The sequence below is a fragment of the Megalops cyprinoides genome, chromosome 8, assembly GCF_013368585.1.
Source record: "Megalops cyprinoides isolate fMegCyp1 chromosome 8, fMegCyp1.pri, whole genome shotgun sequence".
Taxonomy (NCBI): Eukaryota; Metazoa; Chordata; class Actinopteri; order Elopiformes; family Megalopidae; genus Megalops; species Megalops cyprinoides.
In genome coordinates, this window is record NC_050590.1 from 22,466,186 (window position 1) to 22,488,955 (window position 22,770).

General features: G+C 40.1%; 2 protein-coding genes across 5 annotated transcripts in view; both read right to left on the reverse strand.

The window, feature by feature from the left end:
* Positions 1-215: 215 nt before the first annotated feature.
* Positions 216-22,770, reverse strand: part of LOC118781971 (zinc finger protein 862-like) — a 29,403-nt gene continuing 6,848 nt past the window's right edge. For 3 of the 4 annotated variants that reach the window (XM_036535150.1, XM_036535151.1, XM_036535149.1), the window contains exons 2-8: positions 22,111-22,234; positions 21,304-21,410; positions 20,739-20,998; positions 19,890-19,957; positions 19,158-19,345; positions 4,095-4,688; positions 216-2,825 (exon numbers count right to left, since the gene is read on the reverse strand). In XM_036535150.1, the coding sequence (XP_036391043.1) occupies positions 664-2,825; positions 4,095-4,688; positions 19,158-19,345; positions 19,890-19,957; positions 20,739-20,998; positions 21,304-21,410; positions 22,111-22,175 (3,444 nt within the window). In that variant the 5' untranslated portion in view covers positions 22,176-22,234 and the 3' untranslated portion in view covers positions 216-663. The remainder of the gene's footprint in view (positions 2,826-4,094; positions 4,689-19,157; positions 19,346-19,889; positions 19,958-20,738; positions 20,999-21,303; positions 21,411-22,110; positions 22,235-22,770) is intronic. The other variant, XM_036535152.1, reaches the window with a different exon arrangement.
* Positions 10,679-13,076, reverse strand: LOC118781974. Its single transcript, XM_036535155.1, has 2 exons — positions 12,097-13,076; positions 10,679-11,467 (listed from the first exon to the last, which is right to left on the reverse strand). The coding sequence occupies exons 1-2, from the start codon at positions 12,665-12,667 to the stop codon at positions 10,722-10,724; spliced, it is 1,317 nt and encodes a 438-aa protein (XP_036391048.1). The 5' UTR covers positions 12,668-13,076; the 3' UTR covers positions 10,679-10,721.

The following is a 22,770-nucleotide window of genomic DNA, read 5'->3' on the forward strand; positions in this document are numbered from 1 at the left end:
TATGTAGGCAGGATGTTCAATTCCTGATTATTTCAAAAGAAACACTGACTTTAAGTTGCCATTAAGGTACTGAAGTGCAATGTCAAAAATCTTGACTTTGTCTTACACTACTTTTGAAGCGCTAAAGATAGGCTATTACCCCCTCAAGCTAATTTCACTTTGGGATTCTTAATCTGCCTTGATCATCAAAGATCTGAAGACATTAAACAGGCTATGTGACAAGGCCCAATTTTGTTAATGGAAATGCCTTTTTTCATTAAAAAAGTTTGACTTTGAAAGTCTGTTCTGGAAATGCTGCCATTAGAAAAATACCCTTATTCTAGGACACAGAATTTTCTACCCAAATAAACATTAGTGGCTTTGTGTGACATTTGTGGCATTGATTATTAATATTCATATGAATAAATATCTGCATTGTTCATGCATACATACAGACATGTATATACACATATAGTTGTACACATATGTCCATAATTCAGCATCTAATACAAGCTAATATACATTTCTACAACCCGGTTTGCATTCATAAAAAGAAACTGATCAGTCCATCTTAGCAGCAGTGCCACCATCAGCTGGTTTGGCCAATCACATGATAGCTCTGATCACTTTTCCCCCTCTAGGATGGCTTTTTGGAATAGGTTGGCTGAAGCCAAGGCTCACTAGTCATATGTCAGGAGAAAACTCTGTGCTTACATCTATGCCATGTAGCATCGCCTTCTGATCGGCAGCAGACATCCTGCTCAACATCTCAGCTGACAGCGAGTAGCTATTCCCTGATTTCTCTTCAAACCAGCTGTCCAGTGGCCGTTTGCCATCAAAGCTGGCCATGGGTGGCCCGTTGACCGCCAGTGTCAGCAAGTCATTCACCTGGTCCAGGGTGAGGCGTGCGCGGTTGTTCTTGCGCACTTTCTGCAGGGAGCCTCGGCCCTTGTCACAGCAGGCTGTGGAAGTGGGTAGGACGCGCAAGATCTGCACAATGCGATTTAGCAATGGGAAGCGCTGCTTGTACCGGCAGATGTGGCTAATCACCTCCTTGAAGCCATTCATGCTGTAGTAGTCAGCCTTAAGGTCCCTCCACTCCACCACCAAGCTGCCTCTTGCATCCACCCTCTCACGAGATGGTTCACGAGCTGCTGAGGGCACAGCCTCCAGGTGGTCAAAGATGAGCAGGATCTCCTCTTCCCCATAGGCTCGGAGGTCATCCTGGTTCCGAGGCCAAGTGGCTAGGTCTAGCACTTGGCAGGCTTTGACTACTGTGCGGCTGCGTGCATCAAAACGCTGAGCCAGGATGCCTTGGCTCTTCTGACATATCTTTTCTCGGATTGACTGGAATTTGGACTCAGCCACCCGCAGGTTTTTGAGGTCTATCCCATTGAAGCTCTCCCGGAAGTTCTCCTCAAACTCTTGCAAGTACTCCCCTGGGGAGTCTACTAGCTGCCCAATTTCCTGGATGGCTTCCTCAATCTTGGAGTCCACTTGGGAAATCAGGAGATAGTCCCCCTGGAAGACAAAAGCAAGGCGCGAGAGGACGGCAATGATATCAAGGAGAAAGTAGATGAGTTTAACAGACTGGTAGTCCATGAGGAACTGCAGGAGGGCGAGGGCAATGGCTGCAGCATCTGCCCTCTGGGTCTGGCTGCTGATCTCCTTAAGGTGAGCCACCACCTCCAGGTAATCCTTGATCAGGGCATTCAAGACATTAGGTTCCCCAATAATCCAGCGTACAGCTCGGATATCACCAAGGAACTCTGTCTCCTCTGACAAAGTGGGGGCAGTTGCCTTCAGCTCAGCCATCATGCGGGGGAAGTACCGGTAGAAGCTGAGTAGCTGCTTCAGGTTGTTCTCCAGGTCCTCCAAACATGACAGCTCCTTTCCACTGATGGCGTCCAGGACTTCCAAATGAGGACGATGGATCATGACTGGTAGACAGAGCACCCAGGGAATTGTTTTCCTGATAGTAATGTAGAGGTTGGCTCTCAAACCAGCAGAGATGTTGGACCCATCAACACCCATGCCCACAATCAGCACATCCTGCAGCCTCAGGCCCAGGATGGCAAAGGCTCGATCAATAGCCTGCATGTACCCATCTGCAGTGGCACAACTCAGACCCTGAAGGGAGAGGAACTCAGTTGCAGGGGGCCCATCGCTGGTAATGAACTGCACATAGACGGCAACTGTGTCAGCCAGTAGGTCATCATTCTGCCCATCCATGATTATGCTTAGGAAGGGCGACAGGCGAATCCTTTCTGCAAGGTCCTCCTTTAGTGCTCGGGCAATGTGGTGGATGAGGATCTGGCAATCACTCTCATTCAGGTATTGATCAACCACCTTGAGCTCGCACTTCTTCAGCAACTCAGCCAGGGGCCGAAGGTCAGAGAAGGGACGTCCCTCCAGAGCCAGGTGGTAGGCAGCATTGAAAAGCAGGGTCATGTTGCGACACATCTCCTCTGTCTTCTCTGGGTGCATGCGCAGCTTGTACAGCTGTAGGCACTTCTTGTGCAGGTTACTCTGGCTGTGTAGCTTGATAGTGTGGATCTTGAATTGCTTAGAGCCAACGATGAAAGCGGAAGTACGCGAGGACTGGACGGTGTACTGTCGGCAGACATGGCACCACATCTCATTAAGGGTGGGTGAGTAGCGGAGGAACCAAAACTTCTTCAACCACTCTTGCTTGAAGCGACGGATCCGTCGGCCTGGACCAGATGACAGCTTGGAGGATTCATCAGCTGCTACCATGAGGTCAGCGGTGATGGACTCATCTGCAGAATCCACGTCTTGATCGTCCTCATCAAGCACAACGGTGACGGGGGTCATAGCCTCTGCCACTGCAGACAAGATGAAAAAAAGGACAGTTTCAGTCCTCACTCCAAATCAATTTAACATGGGCAATACAATGTACTTCAATTCAACTACATAATTTGGAAATGTCCCCCTTTTGTGAACTCACAGTTTGAATTCTTTGCACTTTCAACAAGTATCCAGTTTACCAGAGTAGTCCATTTCACAAAGACCTATAAGATGTTTGTTGAGCTGATAAATAGAAAGATTATCTTTACTTTGATGTTTCTTTAATGAACACAATCAGGACAATAACTGCAGCAATATGTTTGATAAAAAGAACAGTTATCTCACATCTTGGAGATATAGGTGTTCATACAATAGGAAACTAGAACAAGACATTTATACAAATGAACACATTCACTAATGAATTTAAAGTCATGAGCGAGCCAAAATCTTTGGTAAATTTTTTTTAAAAATTGTACATTAAGCAAGTCATACTTAACATACCTGGCTCAATAATAACCAAGAAGAAATCAGACAAAAATGTCACCACTTACATTTTCCTACATTCTGACAAAGGACTAAAATGAATAACAAACACATTTTTTTCAGTGCTTTAATGTGACAGTGGAGTGTGCATTTCAATGTTAAATACAAATATGTATGACATTGCTTTAAAATATATATTCAATTTCAAGAAGAAATGTGAAGAAAACTAGAATTGGTGAACACAGACTACACAAAACCAAAAATCATGAATACTGTGTTAATAACTATGTACAAAACAATTCTTGAATACTGTGGTCACACAGGCAGGATTATTTCAGGACGGAAAAAAAAAAGAATTTCAAATAAAATACATAAAATGCATAAAACTGCAAGTCCACATGATTCCACATAATTACTTCCCAAAGATCAATGCCAACCTGGGATTATTACTATGTTTCTAATAAGCCTAATAGTTCATTAAAACATAGAGGGACTGCAATTAATTTCCCCTTTGTTGCGAAAACTTAAGAAGAAGCAGGGATAATCTTGTGATCTTCAAAGAAAATGTGGGTGGAACAAAGAAAGGTTTTCTGCCCTGACCACAGGGACTTGCCAAACTATTAAATGCACTAAGACAGAGAACCTTATTAGATGTTCAATAAAAGAGATTCCACAGCAACATATGCACCATGCCTGAACATCTAATTAGGAGAACTATCCTTGTGTAGTGCTATGTCCAGTAGTTTTAAGTTTAGAGGTAGAAGGCCAGAGGTTGGTCTCTCCCTGTGAGCCCCCCCCATACACCCGCTCTCTCTGGAACCTACCTCGTAGCTCTTCAAGTGGGGGTGGCTCAGGCAGAGGAGGGGCCTGACTCAGGGACTCAGGCTGCGGTCCCGCCCGCAAGCGGTCCAGCTCCGCCTCTAGCTCGCGGATCCTCTTCTTAAGTTTTACACAATTAGGGCAGAAGGAGGTGGAGGGGCCCTCACAGGATGGGGAAGGGTCCTCCTCCACCTTCACAGACTTCATGTCCAGCTCACCCTCAACTCTTTCTGCAGGGGTGGAGCCAGGAGCCAGGGCAAGAGGTTTGCTCTCCTGTTGGCTCAGGTAAGATGAGCCCCTCTGGACTGTGGAAGTCTTGGGCTGGTTAAACAGATAGGCAATTTGCTGGCCCCGGGTACGTTTTAGGGGGAAGGTGCTGTTCAAGGGGTTGTCTAGGCTCTTGGCTCCAAGAGAGGCTTCTAGGACATCTTTGAAAATGAGGTCAATTTTCTTTTTCTTAGCCTGTGGTTGACAGTCCCCTTCATCATTTGTTTGCTTGCCAAGACCCCTCCTCCCGTGCAGTGCTGACCTGAGCACTGGCCCTTTTGTATCTTCTTGATGCTGGAGATCACCCTCTGATTTTCCAACAGCTGATCCCACTGCAACACAACAGTGCAAAGAGTTAGCAACTAGGCATCATGAGCTTAATCCTGTATCAGCACAGACACATATATGCACCAGTGTGCCAGTGTGAGACATGTCTTGCAGACAGAAGTAACTCCAGACAGTGTTCTTTCGTCCCATCTATAAATTTGTTAAAATGTCTTAAAGGGTATTGAGAGGCAGCTGCAAATGCAAAAACTTACCTGAAGAACAAATGCAGTGAGGAGAGTATGATCTCAAACAGTTGGAAATTTTTTTCTTCTGGGCCAGTTTTTGCCAACATAAATGGTAATATCTTGCAATATTAACTAAAGTAGCTCAGCCCTGAAGGCAGTATAATAAAATATTAAGGAAGGTAATGAGCAAATGTAGATGAAAGACTTGAATAACCTGAAGTTACTCATGTCTTCATCCCAATACTTAATTCATTGATGTTCCAAATCATAATATATTTAATTGTAAAGTTATGGTACTGTAGGAATGGTGTGATTGTTCTACCTGATTTCCCAGATTCTCAAAGAACACAAATATTCTACCAAATGCCATTTCTAAAAGTTCTCAACTTTAAGGTAGACAAAACTATCTTAAATCAAACTATTAAACTACATGGCAAGCAATTTGTCAGCTTCAATTTCATCAGAAAACAAGGGCCAACAAAATCTATTTTTATTCAAATTACAGCAATCCCAGAGACACAATGACCTTCTTCCTTTCAAAAATTAAAGGTCACCTCCTAATTGCAATGAAATCCAGCCACACTAATGGAATAAAGAACAGGACATTGTGGTGGACTGAGCTCCTCTTTGCTGATTTCCACAAGACCTCTTGAAAATATATTTGATATACTGTAAATCAACCAAAAAGCAGTACAAAATCACATATCTGTGCTTTGCTCATTTAAATGAAAACTTTAAAAAAATACTCAGAGAATAAAAGAATCTTCTTTGTACTGTAGTAATGAATACACATTACCATTACAACAACTAGGAGGAAAATATCAAATGTTTGAAAGAGTAGACCAATGCATGAAAATTCCTGCATTAGAAGAGAACACAGGCACAAATGCTGAACTAGAGCATTTTTTAATACCATAAGCAATACAATACAGAATAAAGAAAAAGGTAGTTGTAATTGTAAACAAAGAAGACAGAATATATCCCATACATTTAACTATATTTAAAATGTGTAATAATTTAATCCTATATGTTCTCAAAGTTACAGTGGATTTACCCTATGGCTGAGATCTCACCTACTAAACAAAATTACAAATAACTTGTAAATAATTATTCCATCACGTTCTCAGATTCTGGCCAGCTGTTGTCAAATATACCTATTCTCACATTTAAATGGATTACCTCCACAAGTCACAGCCAAGTCACAGTTAGGTGACACAATTGTAAAGATCTGTACTCTGAGGACAACATTCAACACAGTATCACATCTCAGCCTGGTGTCATACCTGCTCCTGACACTTTTGTGCAGTGTCTTACTGAAAATTACTCAAAAGGAAGTTGTCACAAATGTCCACATGATACATTATAACAACGACATTTACAAGTTTAAGGACATTTTGAAAACATTGTCTTCTCTCAAAAGACCCATAGTCAAAGAAATTGCATCTGACTAGATTTCAACATCAAAGTACCAACTGTGGAAATTTGTCAGGAAAGGCTTTATCTCAGCAGGTCTGAGAGATACTGTACAAATATGCCAAGAGCAGGTTTGACTGATGAAATCAGGATACAAACATCCTTGCAGTGTGCTCTAAGCAGGGGTTTCAATAGAAGCATCATTACCTCCCATCTACTGTATCTGAAATACAGAAGGTGGTGAGGCCTGTGAAGACCTGGCATTTGCCTGTGCCATTGAGAGCTTTGATAAAGTCTGTGTTTCACTAGCATTAACTTCATGCAGAGACATATCTAAGGTTTTGGCCTACAGGGCTGATTTGTTTTCCATCTTCCCTTTCTACCAGGACTCTTTTCATGGATCCTGCAAAAAGATGTCTGTAAGAAAAAAAAATTCTATGCCATGAACACATTTCATGAAACACAAGATGGTAATTTAAAATTGTAAATTGTGTACAAATGACAACTTGGAGGGTATCTTACCTGAGTAATATGATCCAGTGAGACCAGTGTGATGTGCAATGCAGTATCCTTGTGCACGGAGGCTCCACTTTCCACACTAGCAGTGTTAATTTCGATTTCCATTGCAATTTGGAAACAGCTTCCAAATTGTCATATAACCTGATTTTTTGTAACATTTGTAACATTTTTTGTACCATTAAAACAGTCATGAGATTTGCTAGCTGTATAGTGAGGGTGAATGATTTTTGCTTTGATATACAAACAGAAAAAACGGGCAAAATGTTCATAAGCTTGGCTCATTATGTAATGATGTGGATGAATGGGAGGCAATGCAATATCATTTGGAAGAGGGAAGGACTGGATTCATAATAATATAAGCAACTAGGAATATGCAGAGAATTTTTTCCAGCTGTAGATGTCTAGCTATAGCAGTGCCAGCACAATGTTAGTGAAAAAACCTTATAGAGCATAAATCAAATGTGACAAAATATACTGATATGATATGAAAATGTACACAACATACTTGTGCTTAATACTTATACCCCAATTGTTAAATATGTTCCTTCTGATAGGATTTATAGCAGTAGGGCTAACAGAGTGGGTGGCAGGTGTATGGCAAGCAAAAGCCATTGTTTACCGTTATATGTTAACTATTCTGACAGTAAGTGAGATTGTATGTCTGAACAGGAGGGTGGTGGTGTGAAACATGCATATTCATGTATATATACAGAAGTACTATATATTAAACCACTTAAAAAGTGGTTTTTTGTCTTCCATTATTTTCACTGAATTACAATAATACTGTTACCTACCATTTAAGGCCTTCACGGATGATTACATCTAGGCCATTCTATAAAAAAAGGAACGGTGTATGAAACACATTACATGGGCAAGGATACAATTCAAGCCAGCAAAACCCTGAAGCTTATTCTTACACAAAGGAACAGTCCAAGGATGAACACAAATTCAAGATCAGTGGTGAGGCTATTCCCATTGTCAGGGAAAAGTCAGTAAAAAAAACCTGGGAAAGTGTTACTGAGTAGAAAATGACAGACAATGTCAAAGACATATTGTCTAAAGCACAAAGTTGAATGCTTCCAGTGTAAAAGAGTGGCCTGGAAGGGAAATTCAAGGCATAGTATTACCAACATGGAGTGCTTACAAAACTACGATAGCCTCTATTAATGTATGTGGTTGAAGAATTCCACACAATAAAGGCATGCTAAGCTATGGTGCTCTAGAACAGCAAGGGCAAGAATGAACTCCAAACTAGACCTGATGTTCGCAGAGGATGCAAGTGGACAGCCAGTAATTCTCAGAAAAAGGTTGACAAAAGACTTCAGCACAGTTTGGCTATGTATCAAGACCCACCGGGAGTAACACAGGGATAAAGAAATGAATATGGTGCAAAGGGAACTCAGGAAAATAGGAGAAAACCCAGCAAGACAGACATGAACCAGGATAGGCTGGGTGAGTACTAGAAAAAATGTTTTCCTGACATGACATTTGGTGGACGGAAAAGTAGAGTATTACTCTTCTCCCATGTTTAGTTTATGATGTTTTCCCTACACTAATAAACCTCCACAAATGAAAGACTCAAAGAGGCTATAGGAAGCCAGTCAGGCACCTTAGATCACATGGTCTTCTCTTGATGAGTAGGCCTAGCAGATGAAATATCCAGATGACATCACAATAAGATTCTGGCTGTGTCTGCAGCAAGCTTTGAAATGGCACAAAATCCCAACTTTATTACCTTCGATTGGATAGGTATAGGAGTAATGAAAGGGGCAAAGGGCAACACCTTTCCCGTCACAGCGTTAGACTGGGAATAGGGACAGTCCTCAAGAAGCAGAAAACCATCACAAATTTAAGGCCAGACATCATCCTGTTGTACATTTAACTAACTGCAACCTGAGAAGATGGACTGGAAGAGTGAATCTACGTAGAAACTGCTATATTTACCATTTTGGTTTAAAAAAGATGGCATACCACAACTTCCCTCAAAGGAACTTTTTAAGAACAGCTAACCAGTGTTGCTTTGATTATTGTGTACAAAAAGGACCAATTTTTTTGTATTTTTTATTTTGTATCTGTACCAAGCGGCTTTATATTTGTTTCTGCTCAACAACAAATCATCCATTGGGACAATAAAGATAAAGAGGCAGCATATCATTGCACTAGTCTCCTGCCAGTAAAACTGTGGGCTGAGCTAATCTGATGGAAATATGTCCCACCATAAAATATAAATCAGTCACATAATAGTAGACATAGAATACATACTCCACACCACCATAAAAGGAAATTAACCACCATAAAGAAATGCATCAACATAATGTACTGCAGCAACATATTACTAAATTCAACAAAACATATGATATAAATATTGATGAATAAATATCGCATAAAAAGATATGACCAAGATAACACTGGACAGGAAAGGAGAGAATTACCCCGGTTCCCTACTCCCTGTCTTGTGTTACAAATCATTGCCATGTATGTGTATAATGGGCGCATTTTATTACAGTGACCACAGCAGAACCTTCACAGGTTTAACCAGAGCATAGCCAGTGTTCTGCTACTGCCAAGTGAAACAGCAGGCACAAGAGAACCACACTGCTCAGTATCTCCTCCCCCTTCTGCTGTAGGGAGATCACCATTTGATCCCCCCAATGCAACAACTCATTTTCAATCAAGTATGAAACCCCTTAAGTGCAATATATAAATGCAATACATGCAAGAAGCACACAATGGACACTACAGAAATTCTGCAACTTATTTTAATGGTGCAGTTGCAGTTGCAGTTTTTATTGTTCTATGCATTGTCATACATCTATTTATTGTCCTATGGTTTATGTTTATTTTATGTTGTATATATCTCTTCCCAAAATGCTTGACTGTTGGCAAGGCAATTTCCTTTTTGGATCAGTAAAGTTCTATCTATCTATCTATCTACTTATCTAATAATTTAGGCTATAGAGTTTTGATGTGCATAACATCTCTCGCTTCATCATGTACTATTCACAGTAAGCTAGGCTTGGTTTTCACATCCTGACCACAGCACATCAAGAGGACAAAGAGTTGCTGCAACACAAATGGATACAATATGAATACAACTGGGTTGTCTGTATTGTGATTGGCCTATGTCACCTTGCAATATTATGCACCTCCCTGCTGACTTTCTTGCTAGGTCTCCCGAAAAAGAGGTTATCAACTTCAAGAGACTTCAAGGTCTGGTTAAACACTGGTTAAAAAACAACAAACAAAGCAAAACCGCATTATAAAAACTTTACAACAGCTTTCAAGTCCTGTTCATTGTGAAAAAAAAAGCATTATTATGCTTGAATAGTATGACAGCAAGGAAAGGCAAGTTTATGACTCTCCAATGATTTAGTCCTTTAAATTAATTCCTTCCCAATTCCTTTTCTACTACAGTTCTTCACACTGCTATGGTGCTTGTACATTATTCACTGTCATTCATAATTAGTCTTCTTCTGGTCCTAGGGTCCCCAGACAACAGGCACTCACAGTGATTATCAATTATCTTGACTTTGTTCTCTTCTATTAATTGTGGATAAACTTCACAGAAAAACAAAGTTAGTAGCTGACACGAATCAATCGGTTTATTTGAATTAACGTGCCACCAAGATACAGATGTCAAAAAATCTTGGTCCAATACAGAATGGTGAACTTTTTTTCTCAGAGTTTTTTAAAGCATTCTGAACGACAAAACCAGAAGGAAGTAATATAAATCCCCCAGGCAATACACACAATCAGCCCCTTCTCTCCACTGACACAAATGTCTGTAACTATTATATAAAAAAAATCAAATCTAGCAAAAGGCATACCTTCCTAATAACATTATAAAGAATTATGTTGATGGTATAAAAGCTAAAATTCTACTATGCTGATTAGCTTAAAAAGGATTCTGTGGCAAAAAAATCAGTTTTTCTTAAAAGCATTTATCAACTCTTTCATCAGTGCCATCTGCTCCGTGTGCTGCTGCTCCAGCATGCTGCGCAGCTGTTGGAATCGTTCCTCTGCCCTCTTCTCCTTCTCCTGCTCCCGCCTCCTTGCCTCCTCTCTGTACTCCTGGAGGAGCTCAGCCACATCCACAAGCTTCTTCCTCTTTGCAGTTAGACCCGAGGGCCCCAAAGAGAGGTGACTCCCTGCTTGCGAGGAAGGAGAGGAGGAGGAAGGGAGAGTTATACCAATGGCTGGATTCGAGAGACTTTCCACTGCATTGAGCAGGGACTGGCAAGTTCCTTCCTGCTCCTCCTCGGCTCCTTCATCAGGGGCAGGGGAGCTGTTCGTTGTTGACAGCTGGAGGCTTAGTCTCTGGCCTATGAGGTCTTGGAGCTGCTCGAAGCAAGGGGGTGGCTTTCTTTTCACAGCATCTGGCTTTTCTGGGTGCAAGACATATTCCTTATATGCTCGTGACAAGTTCCTCCACTTTTGGAAGCAGCGTTCCCCTGCTCTTTCAGGCATATCACTGATGGGAAAGCCCTGCTCCTTGAGTCTACTGGCAATGATTTCGAAAATCCTTTTGGTGCGGGTTTTGTTTTCCCTGATCAATCCCTGGATCTCTGGTGACCCATACAGCTCAACAAGTGCTTCTGTGGCTTCAATGTCCTGACTGGTTATTTGTTGCTCTGGCCCCTCCAGTAGATCATCCCCATTTTCAACAGCTAGACAAAGAGAAGGATGGAGAGATATATGTCAGAAATAGTGTCTGTTGTGGGAGACAATGTGGGGAAAAGTATCACCTCTTAAGCAACAAAAGCAAAATGCTGGTATTGATTTAAAATATTTCAGTGTCATTCACGTGAAAAGCAAAACAATGAATCAGCTAAATGAACACAGCACAGTGCCAAACAACCACAGGCCTATATTGTAATTTAAGTTGTTCTAGGTATTAATTGCTTTTAAAAATGATGATGGAAAATGAAATCGTACAGATAATATCCTGTCATCAGGAGGTAGTTATCTACTGTTGTGCAAAATGCACACCAGACAAGTCAAGGGACTGTGTATATTGGAGAGATACACGATTGTAAAGGGTGACATCACATCATACAGGAGCAAAGAGGAAACTACAGACTAGGGTTATGAGGGTATGCAACAGAATTAGTGCAATTAAATGGTCCATAGACCACTGGTTTATGAACTACTAAAGCAACTCTGTCAAAACAGCTAGCAAATAGTTGTAAAAGCCTTCTTCCTCTCTGGAACCAGCGACATCAAGGGCCGAGTGCATAATCTACAATTTCTGCCTACTGCCCTAGAGATACCTCATGCATTTACACATCCAACCTACCTCTGTTCTCCCCCAGCCATGACCTTCGTTTTTTCTTTTGGACCCGCTTCTCTGCCGTCTCTTCCTTCTCTTCATTTGCTTGGAGGAGCTTCCGATGAGGGATCCTCTCCCTTTCTGACTTTCTCGCCGAAGGCTTGGATTTAGTTATGCCTGCGTGGACATGGTTCTCTGATTCCGAAATGGAGGTGGAAGGGATGCTGAGGGCAAAAGGTTGACTGGCAGGGACAACGATGGCATACAGGGGCACAGCGGGAGGTGGAGCTCCTGCCTTGGTATTGGCTCCGGCACCACGGGCGGGAGAGTCGGCTGCAGCCGCTAGCTTTAAACTGAGCCGCTGGCCCATGAGCGCGTGGAACTGTTCGAAGAACTCGGGCTGCTTCCTCCGCCCAGCATCCGTCTTCTTGCGCGCCAAGACGTAGTCTTTGTATGTCCGCTCCATGTTCCTCCACTTTTGGAAGCACCGTTCACCCGCTTTCCAAGAGTTCTGACTGATCAGAAAGCCTTGCGCCTCCATCCGGTTTGCAATGATCTCAAAAATCTGTTTGGTTTTGGTGGTCCTATCGTTTAGCATATGCTGGATCTCCGGTGACCCGTAATGCTCTATAAGCGCCTGCGTGGCCTCCCTGTCCCGTGCGGTCACGTTCCAAGGGCTTGACCACACAGGCAGTTCCCCCCCCTTTTCCACTGTTAGACAGAGAGAGAGCGAGAGGAGACAGCGATATGCCGCAATTAGTTTTTACCGTGTGAGACTAAGGGGAAAGGAAGGGTGTGGTTAATTACAGACAATGTTATTTTAAATGTATGCTTTCTGCTGGGTTTAGCTGGAAATTCAGTGTGTTTTGATAATTTTGAAATGTAGACCGACTGTTTCCTTTGTTTTTTAATGTCTGCATTGAGTACTTCGGCAGTATAATCCCATTTATTCATTTCCTCACACCAAATGAATTCAGGGACGGTAATGGAAAAAGAAAAAACTATTAAATAATATGAATATTCCAGTGTTATAAAAATACCTCACTTGCATTTTTTATGACATCAACCCTTAAAAACAGACTGGTGTATTTACAAATATTTCCAAGAACACCATTACCAAAATGTTACTTTGTCTTCCAGTGGCTATTACTGTTGGAACAGGGTAATAAGCAGCCACAACACTGTCAGCTTCCACATTCCAATTTATTTTCCTCTTTACAGTACATGAACACCAGGATTCTCAAAATATGCTGGTATGCAAATACATGGACAGGGACAGACATGCCTTGTGTCAGCCTGCCAGTTTGTCTGTAACTGCCTCACCACCTGTGATACAAACAGGCATCTCCACCTAACAGGAGCAATAAGAGAGGATTTGAGGCAGGCCAGTAAGACACAACACCTGGCCCAGTCCAACTGTACAAAGACTTGGCCAGGCAGGCACAAGTGTATATATAACCACATACACCAATACTTGGTAGTCTTCTGTGGTCATGGTGTAAAAGTGAATTATAGGTCCTCATTTGGCATTCTAAGTCTCACTTACTGGTGGCTCAATACTGGCACTCAAGATACAAGTCTCTCATACACCCCCCCCCCCCCCCCCCCCCCCACACACACACACCTTTCCCATCGCAACAGTTAGGTTAACGTTTACTTTACATGGCCCTTATTCATAGATGTTGCATCATGTGAGCTAATGGTACAGCAGTAGTTGCTCTATATAAGTTCGAATACGCAATGTTTTGCTAATTCCAAGTGTTTGTCAGTCTATTTGACAAGTCAAAAGATATGTTTGCTCAGACTAATTTATGTGACATATATATTCATTATAAATATCAATATGGATTGAAACAGTTTGTTAGATGAACTCAAGTGATGCCAATCATAGTGCATGACAATGCATGACATTTTTTTCTTTAGGAATTAAAGGGGCAATACACAATTCTATTTAATTGTTGTTCCATACCATAACACTTTATATGGCATCCAAATTAAGTGCACTAAAAACAAAAAAAAATTCTTAATATTCAATACATGAGGTAGAAACTGAACAGATATTTGCAACCTTTTCCCCTGCAACAACTCAGTATTTTTATAATCTCAATGAGTCCTCAGAGCATGTAGAACTGGCTGTCTTGGGCCCACTCATGCATTTGTATTTTTACAGAGAAGTTATTTTGTTTGTATTTAAGGTTTTAGAAACAGACAGTCGTCCCTTCAGCATTTCTGCTCTCTGCCTCCAGGGCCCAGCAGTCTGAGGGCAGTCTGGGCCTCTTGTCTCTACTTAATGGTGAAACTGATTCCAGGGGGTTGCATGAGACATTGATTACCATATATTTGGTCACAAAACTACAAAATAATTTCAGATGAGCTAATATCCCCACTGCATTAAAGATGGAATAAGTTTTTTGCTGTGGATTCCTACTGTGGTGAAGTTGAGAAACATTCATTTATAAAATTGTGTTTGACCTAGTTGAAGTATGGTGAAGAAATTATATATATATATATATATATATATATATATATATATATATATAAGAGATATCAAGCTAAATTAGTTATTAGTTTAATTGCTACATTAAATACTTCATTGTGTCATAATAAAACAGGGTAACAGATGTTTATTGTCCCAGTGAGCAATTTGATATGCAGAAAGAACTGCACACAACAACAACAAAAAAAACAAAAACAGAGAGATCACCATGTATACCACAATGTTAAAAACAAATAAATCTACAAGGGGAGTTCCTCAGTTTAAAAAAAATACACAAAGAAATATAAATTAAGAAAATAAAATGCAGGAATCCTGGAAATCAGTCAACAGAGAAATGCACATTGTACCTGCCTGCCTACTCTGCATTACCAGAACACAGTGGGCTTGTAAGCTTTTCTCTGTATGCATACTTCTGTACAAACCAATTGCAGCCACCCAGAAATGCAAGAAAGGCCATACACTTGCACAGGGAAACCAAAGAATATTCTCCAGCAGTTCCTCTTGTTCCCATAACTAGGACATGCCAGCTGTTGTGTTAAAGAAAGTGTAGGAAATCAATACTTGCATCAGAATGTAAGCACTGGAATACTCAAGAGGATGAGGCAGGGTATTATAACCTCCCTCCAAAAAGGCTACTTGTTTATCCACAAATGTGTGAATGTAGGTTTATTCACTTGGGTGTTGCTATATCTTTACATTAATGGAAGAAATTTACAACGACACTCCAATAACACATGTACCATTACAGCATCTGATGTCAGCACATTTTACCCAATACAGAGTACCCCTTTGCTCCCTGTGAAATAGCTGAGTGGAGATACAAGTGAAATGAGCCTTTCTCAGAATCTGATGGTATGGTACACTAGTAAGAAATGGGGATTGTGAATCACCTTTTTAGTCACATGAAATAGTCACACATTAAATAATCCAATTACATATCCTTCCATTCATTCAATATTGCACCTACGCAGAAAACACTGTTTCAAAGGTAGTACGTGTTGCTCGTCAACAATAAAAATTGAGTTCACTACTTTCAACACAATTCACTTAAAACACAATTACATAAACATAAAACATAATTTAAGTCTTTCCAGACATGGTGAGAATTAATGTTACAAAAGTATGACATAAATAATGTAGTGTTGCAAACTAGTAAGAAAAGAAATCAGCTGAGAGCAGAAAATTTGCTTAATTGTTTGCACGCATTTGTTTTTACCTCTTGACAGCTGTAACTTCTTCTGACCCTGGACCATGTAAAGACCCAAGTTATAAATCACAAACAACTAACTCACAGGTATTTTTTCAGAATATCTACACGCTTTGCCTGGCTCTTCCCATCAACCAAGTGCAGCCTTGCTCCCTGGACAAGCAGTGCTACTTCACTAAAAATTAACCACAAAAACCCAAGCCAATGGCCTCACCAGTCATAGATCATACAACAAAAGGGAGCTGTATGAACAGCTGTTATGCTCCAACCAGCCAACAAATAAAATTAAGTTATCACTTCATCTGCAAAACTCAATGATATTGAGTGCTGTGTCCCCACTGATCTGTATTATAAAACTGTATTGGAAGAGGCAGGGCAGCACTGTAAACATCTGTTTACACATCTCTCAAGTCTCTCCACATCTTTAGGATTACACAAATGCATCATAAATTATATGCAGTCACGATGCTGTATTTTTCGATTCTTGCCTTTTTCCATTTTTTGCCAAACTTAAATGGGCAGACCATTAACCTGCAGGGTAGACCCAGTGAACTAGTTTTGTAACTTCAATATCACTGGCCAACAAATAAGCGAGCTTCACAACTGAACAAAAAAGCAAGCAATGTGCCCATTTATATAAATTAGCCAGAATTTACCAACCCTATTGAAAAGGGTGGGTGTATTTCACTACTTGCATATTTTTTACTCATAACTCTAACTAAGTGGCGAGCCCTTTATTTCCTTAAATAATTTCCTTTATTTCCTTTACTTCCTACAGGTCATGGAAGCCTGATCAGCTAGTAGCCAACATCTTTTCTATTCAACACTCAGTTGACTAGTTATTTTAAAGAACAACAATGGGTGCTAGAGGTTAGAGACTGCAGGGGAATTCCTATAAATGTAGCGGACAGTTATGTAAGACATTAACCTACCATTGTACAGCTGTTTCATTTCTCCCACCAAGCAAGCTGACAGAAAACTACTTAATATTTCTCTTCTTAAGGTCTTTACATCAACTTGGCAATTTTAATCTAAAAACACTGCCATTCCCTCACAATGGAGTTGCCTCCATTGCCTGTGAAACTGACTGATAGATAGATGCTAAGAATGTACCTGGACCAGATGACCAACAATCAGGGATAACTACACTGTTTTTGCAAGGCTTTTTTGAGCTACATTATGTTAATACCAGAAGTCAAGCAAAAATGATAGGGGAAAAATCCAGAATGGCAACACCCCAAAAACACATTTCATCCACATATCCATATCTGTAAGTAGTTTGTAATTGCATTTATTATTTTTAATATTATTTATAGCACCCTTTTGCTCACAGTAAGATGAGGATCTTGACAAGCAAAGACAATGAATGTATATTAAATGTATGTTAAAATTCATGGCAGAATCACAAACATAACAAAATCAGAGTGGATATAGTAGTGTGAGTTTATGTGTGTAATAAAAATAAAAAAAAAAAACAGGAAAGCTCCTTGCCTAACAGACTATTTGTTTGGGATTTGCTAATCTGACTGGTCCATTCTATGTTGTGGCTAGATGTCAAGACCAAGGCTATGAATTAGTCTATTTTTATGACCCTTTCCCTATGAAATAAATACTGGCATTTTTCAAGCTTTTTTAAAAGGGCAAAGGCTGAGAGCTGCAAAAAAATACTAACAAAATGACATCAGTGTTTCTGTTACTTATTTTCACTAGGGCAATGCCTGGTCCTGGGAAAAAGGCAATCCTGTCGTTGTGAAGAATATGCAGTTCTGCTCCACTCTGACCAAATACTACACAAAAATTGTTTTCTGCTTGAAATAGAAAGGAGTGTTAGCAACCAGTGGCAGAAGCTACTAAAAGTGCTAATGGTGATGCACAACAGTACCCCAGAAACACTTCTGCAGAGGACAGAATTTTGATTCTTGCCAGGCATGCGGTGTGGATTTGGCGGAAAAAAGAGGTGTCTAAAATATGTGACATGTTCATCTATCTGCTTGTAATGTTGATCTGATAAACAGGATATAGCATCAGCTAAACCATCAACCGGCTTGTTGAGCAGTTAATTTCATGGTTAATACAGTGTTCACAAAATGCTTAAATGCATAGCATATGCAACTTCAAAAGCATGCTCATATAATAAAACGAGGGAGGGGGAATCAAGTGAATGAACAAGGTACTGTTTTTCAATCACTGTTAATTTTTTTCCTTGCTATAATCTTTCAGATGATGTAACAGTCATAGGTAGTCAACTCAGCAATTCCAGGCATATACGAGGGCATATGATCACAGAAATCTCAAATTATTAAATTCATAATGAATGATTGTCAAATAGGTTAATGTCAACGTTAAGAGCGATTTTCCAACACTTTGTTGCAGTCATTGTTAATTAATTAGTGTTCTTTGTCCTTTTTTGGGGAAAGTTCAGGTAACTCCATATCATTTAAACATGAGAGGAAAAGTAGGAGTTGCACATAATCATTCCACAGCTGCCACAGTCATGGTAATTTCCTCCCAGATACTAAAAATGCATTCATGACATTTGCGTATCCTTTTTGATTGGCAGGAACATATTGAGGAGACTCCCTGGTGACAGATTTTACAAACTATTTCCACAGGTTGTAAACACAAAAGCAGTATCAATTAGATACAGTTAAATAACCACATATCAGTGAACATTTGATAGGTACCCTATGTTTTCTTTATACTTTTAGCTCAACATATAACTGTACTCGATTTCCTATTATATGTAGCATAATATATACACTATCAACAGTTCAATCCAAACAAATTACAGTATTCCTCAAACGTCACCACATTACATAGGGGACTTAACTGCAAGAAACCTGTGGGGAAAAATGCAGGGACTCTGCAGATCCTGGTACAATATAAATGGGGTTTCTGTGACTACAAAGTGTTGTTAAAAGCAAATTGAACAGATGTTTTTTTTCAGAATGTTTTGGGGTTAAGAGGGAAATGTGTGTAATTAGAAACTCTTTTGTCACTGGAAATCATTTGTCCATGATAACGCACAACACAGTCTAAAAGAGTAAACTGAATGGACACAGTTTTTTGTGGTATTCAATTTACCATATAAAGGTGCAGCCTAATAATGCTAACCTGCCTTTTGTCACACAGCATTTTGCTACTGTCCACTAAAATAAGCAGTAACCTAAATATGAGATGTATGGAAATGAGAACAGACTACGACTTAAAACTTTTTCCAAAGCGGTTGCTTTGTGTGGTCTCATAGCTCCCCCTAGTGTCTGAACACCTCAACTATCTGAAATTTATTTCCTGTTTTTGAATCGAGGCCGTTGTGCTCACAAAAATATAATAAATCAAAGGTACAGACATTTGTGGCCATCTGTATAGTGGGAAGCATCTCACCTGCAGCCAGGTTGCAGTCAATGCTGTCCTGGGACATACTGTGGAGCCGTCCCATGTATTCGTCGCTGTACCAGACGCGTAGCCTCTCACCCACCACCAGGTCCCGGCACACCCGAAAGTAGATATGCTCGCCATGTTGAAAGGCTGTCAGATTCCGCTCGCTCTCCTCTGCAGAATTGCGCACGTACCTGAGGCAGGTTGTGGATGAAGCACTCATAAACACATGCGTCCTGACCCAATTTTATTTATTACCAGCCCCCAAACAGCACTTGAAACAGAGATGGCCAGGTATTGATGATTGCAAGCAAAAATACTGGTCTGTGCAATGCATTTTAATTGATAATGTACATGTACTCAGCTGTGATCACTGATGGTATTGAAAGAGGTTATGTCAAAACTATTCTTGAAAGGGATTATGATATAACCATTCTTGAAAGGGGTCATGACATAATAAGCCTCTGGAAACGAGAGTTGCAATTTATCATCTAATAAGCTTTTTCATAATACATCACTGCAAAACATCATTCAAGTCTTATCCTTAATTTTCACATCCAAATGTTGGATCTCTTTATCTATATCTCAACAAAGATATCTTTGTTGTCAAACCGTGGTCAAATAATACAGATAAGATCACACAACTGAGAATATAACACAATGCAATGCAGCCAGTAAACTTCAGAGTAGCTCACACAAAGGCCATTTTCTGATCAACATAAAAAAAGAGCTACATACCTCATCCAGTTAGCCTTGGTTTCATCGCTGCCATCAATGGATTTGTATGTGTTGTTTTCATCAACAATCTACGGAAAAGGAAAAATGTCAATATTTAAATGTTACTTAAACTGCAGTATGATGGTGACGATCATTATTGGGATCACTATCTCACAATCATTTCAATAAAGCAAATAATTATATAAAATTATGTACCTTGAAAGTCAATAAGAAAGCTACTGAAAACAGTTCAGGTTTAAAAAGAGAAAATGCGGGACCATAATTGCTTGGCTGAAATAGACTGGATTGTAAAGACAAATTATGCATATAAAATTTTTAGACTGCAGTCTTTTACTGGTTTGGTGCTCATTCCACTGATAAGTAGTTAGTAGTACATAGTCGGAGGATTAGAAGGAGTAATAAAGATGGATTATATAGGAAAACTAGTAGAAGATGAGCTCTGAAAAGGTAAAGTAGTGTTGGATTGAACATAGACAGTGAGGTCTACAGGTGGAATGAAGGAGCAGATAGAAACTGGTCAAATTAAGGAACAGTTTAAATATTTCTTTAAGATCATGCTTGGGTAGCACCCAAAAATCATTCCCTCAACCCATACTGATCCTGAGTTAACAATAAGAAAGTATTCTGTTAATTGCATTTTATTTCATTCTGTTGCATTTTATTTGTTTGCACTGCCTTGTATTTTATTGTCTTTTCTGTCTGTCTGTTTTGTCCTCTTGTATTGTGTTTCTTGTTTTCATAGACATCAAAACAGACTCCAGGGTTGCCACAAATAGCATAATTGGACCATTTATAAAGGCAATGCTACAGTGCTCTGGGAAACTAGATAAAGGCCTGGAGTCCACTCACCATCCAGGAGAAGAATCCTGAGGATTTGTCCTGAGAGACCACCTCTCCTTGGTAAGGGCCAAATAGAGCCCCCCTTGGGATGTCCTTGTCCACACAGCGCACATCCATCTCTCCTCCTTCCTGGAAAACCTCTATTCCAGAAGGGGCAGTGAGAGCAGCACGGTTGGGGACCCCAATAGGCACAGGGGTGTCTGGGACAAAGACTGGAGGACCATGGCTTGGGCATTCCTCTATGAAGTACTCCTTACACTCTTCACAAACTACTCAGACATGGAAAGAATATGTGATTCAGTCAACACAATGTTGTACTGCTCATCTTCTAACAAGTAATTAGCATTTAGGCTGCAAAATAACCATGAAAATTAAAAACTGTAGGCAGTCCAAGCAAGACACCTTGTTACTTCACAATATCATTTGACTATAATCTTAGCTCTCTAAGATCCAGATATCTGATGAAAGCCCTAATTATAATTCTTACAGATGTGCAACATGTAAATAACAGAAGCTGCTTATACCATGCAGAACTACTGATATCAATCAGAACAATAACAATACTTAAACTTACACCAAAAGTCAACATTGTGCAGGCTTTCGGTGCTACCAGATGCATGATCAACTTTCAGCTTCTTGTTTGGTTCTTCAGGTGCAAAAGACTCCTTGTCTGTGATTTGGCTGTATTAAGAGAATGAGATGACCAGTAAAAATTATTCTCCATGTCTGGGTTATCCTTGAATAGCTTACATTTAAAATATTTCCCAATTATCAACTTGAACACACTACAAAATATAGCTGCCAGAAACATGGAGAATCTTTTCCATGAAATACAAGCCAAAATAATGATACTTGATATCTCCTTGATCATAAAACAAAACATATCACCATATGTACAACTCACTGTTACTGTAGACCTCCTAGATCTACCTTTAGTTTTCTGATGGCTTCATATCTCCTTTGCATGTAGTGGAACAAGGTAGGAGGCAATTTTGTGCCAGCATCTCCCATGCTGTGGCTACAGCAGTTCAGTGTTTCAAGCAGATTCCCAGGATTCTGATCATATACAAAGGTTTGGTCCCCAACGTTCTCAATGGGCTTTAAACTAGGCTTCTACTTCTCAATGGGCTTTAAATTAGGCTTCTACTTCCTTCCTTCTCTTTCACTTCCCTTCTCCTCAAAGCACTCTTTCACACTGCCATCACAATTACAGTTAGGTAATAAGGCTATAGTGACTGGATCTGTCCATCAAGACTATAGCAACAAAAATACTTAGCTCATGATTGTCCATCTTGCATATAATCATCATCATACTAATTTCTGGAGAAGAAAATTAATGTGGACATTTTGGGAAAGAGGGCTATCAGCCTGAAACAACTACCTAGTGCTACAGTTGGGTTCCAATTCCAAGGATGACGTTTTCTGGGTGGCCGCTGACTCTGCCATCGTGTGGGGAATGGGTTGAAGTGGCCCTTTGACTTCCAGCTCAGTCGGACATGTCGGAGCTAAGGAAACAAAACAGCAAAGAAAATTCAAATTAGTCATTACTAGTGGATGGACACACCACCCTAGTTATTTTTAGTTGTTTTTAGTTGATCCTGAGGAAATTTGAGTTCAAGTTGACAAATTTGGAACCAAAAAATGAGTTAGAATTAGTTCTGAAACACAAGTAATTTTTCTTGATTTAATTTTCTTACAATACTTAATGTGAATTGTTTAAATTAACTGTATCTTATCATACATATAAAAGCAAAGCATGAGGCATAACTGACTAATTGAAAACTAGACATGAACATCTTTTCAAGAGTTTCTGTGGCTCTGACCATTGTCCTTGTAACCTGGAACACAGGGTTCTTGGGAGCAGTGATGTGTCTATAAACAGTGTAAATAGCCATCTTACAGACAGGACACCACTTTTTGAAGGAAGGACAGGAGGAGAACCCACAAACATAAATGCCTCTCATTTTCACTTGCAAGACACACAATCAAACTTGGACTTTCTTCCCCTACCTCATCTTTTGCCTTTTTTCTGTCTTAATTT

Excerpts from the sequence above, each read along its gene's own strand:
- LOC118781974 (XM_036535155.1), bottom strand. The coding sequence starts at position 12,667 with ATGCTAAACGATAGGACCACCAAAACCAAACAGATTTTTGAGATCATT. Across the intron at positions 11,468-12,096 it reads ATGGCTGGGGGAGAACAGAG|CTGTTGAAAATGGGGATGAT; the intron begins GTAGGTTGGATG and ends CTCTTTGTCTAG.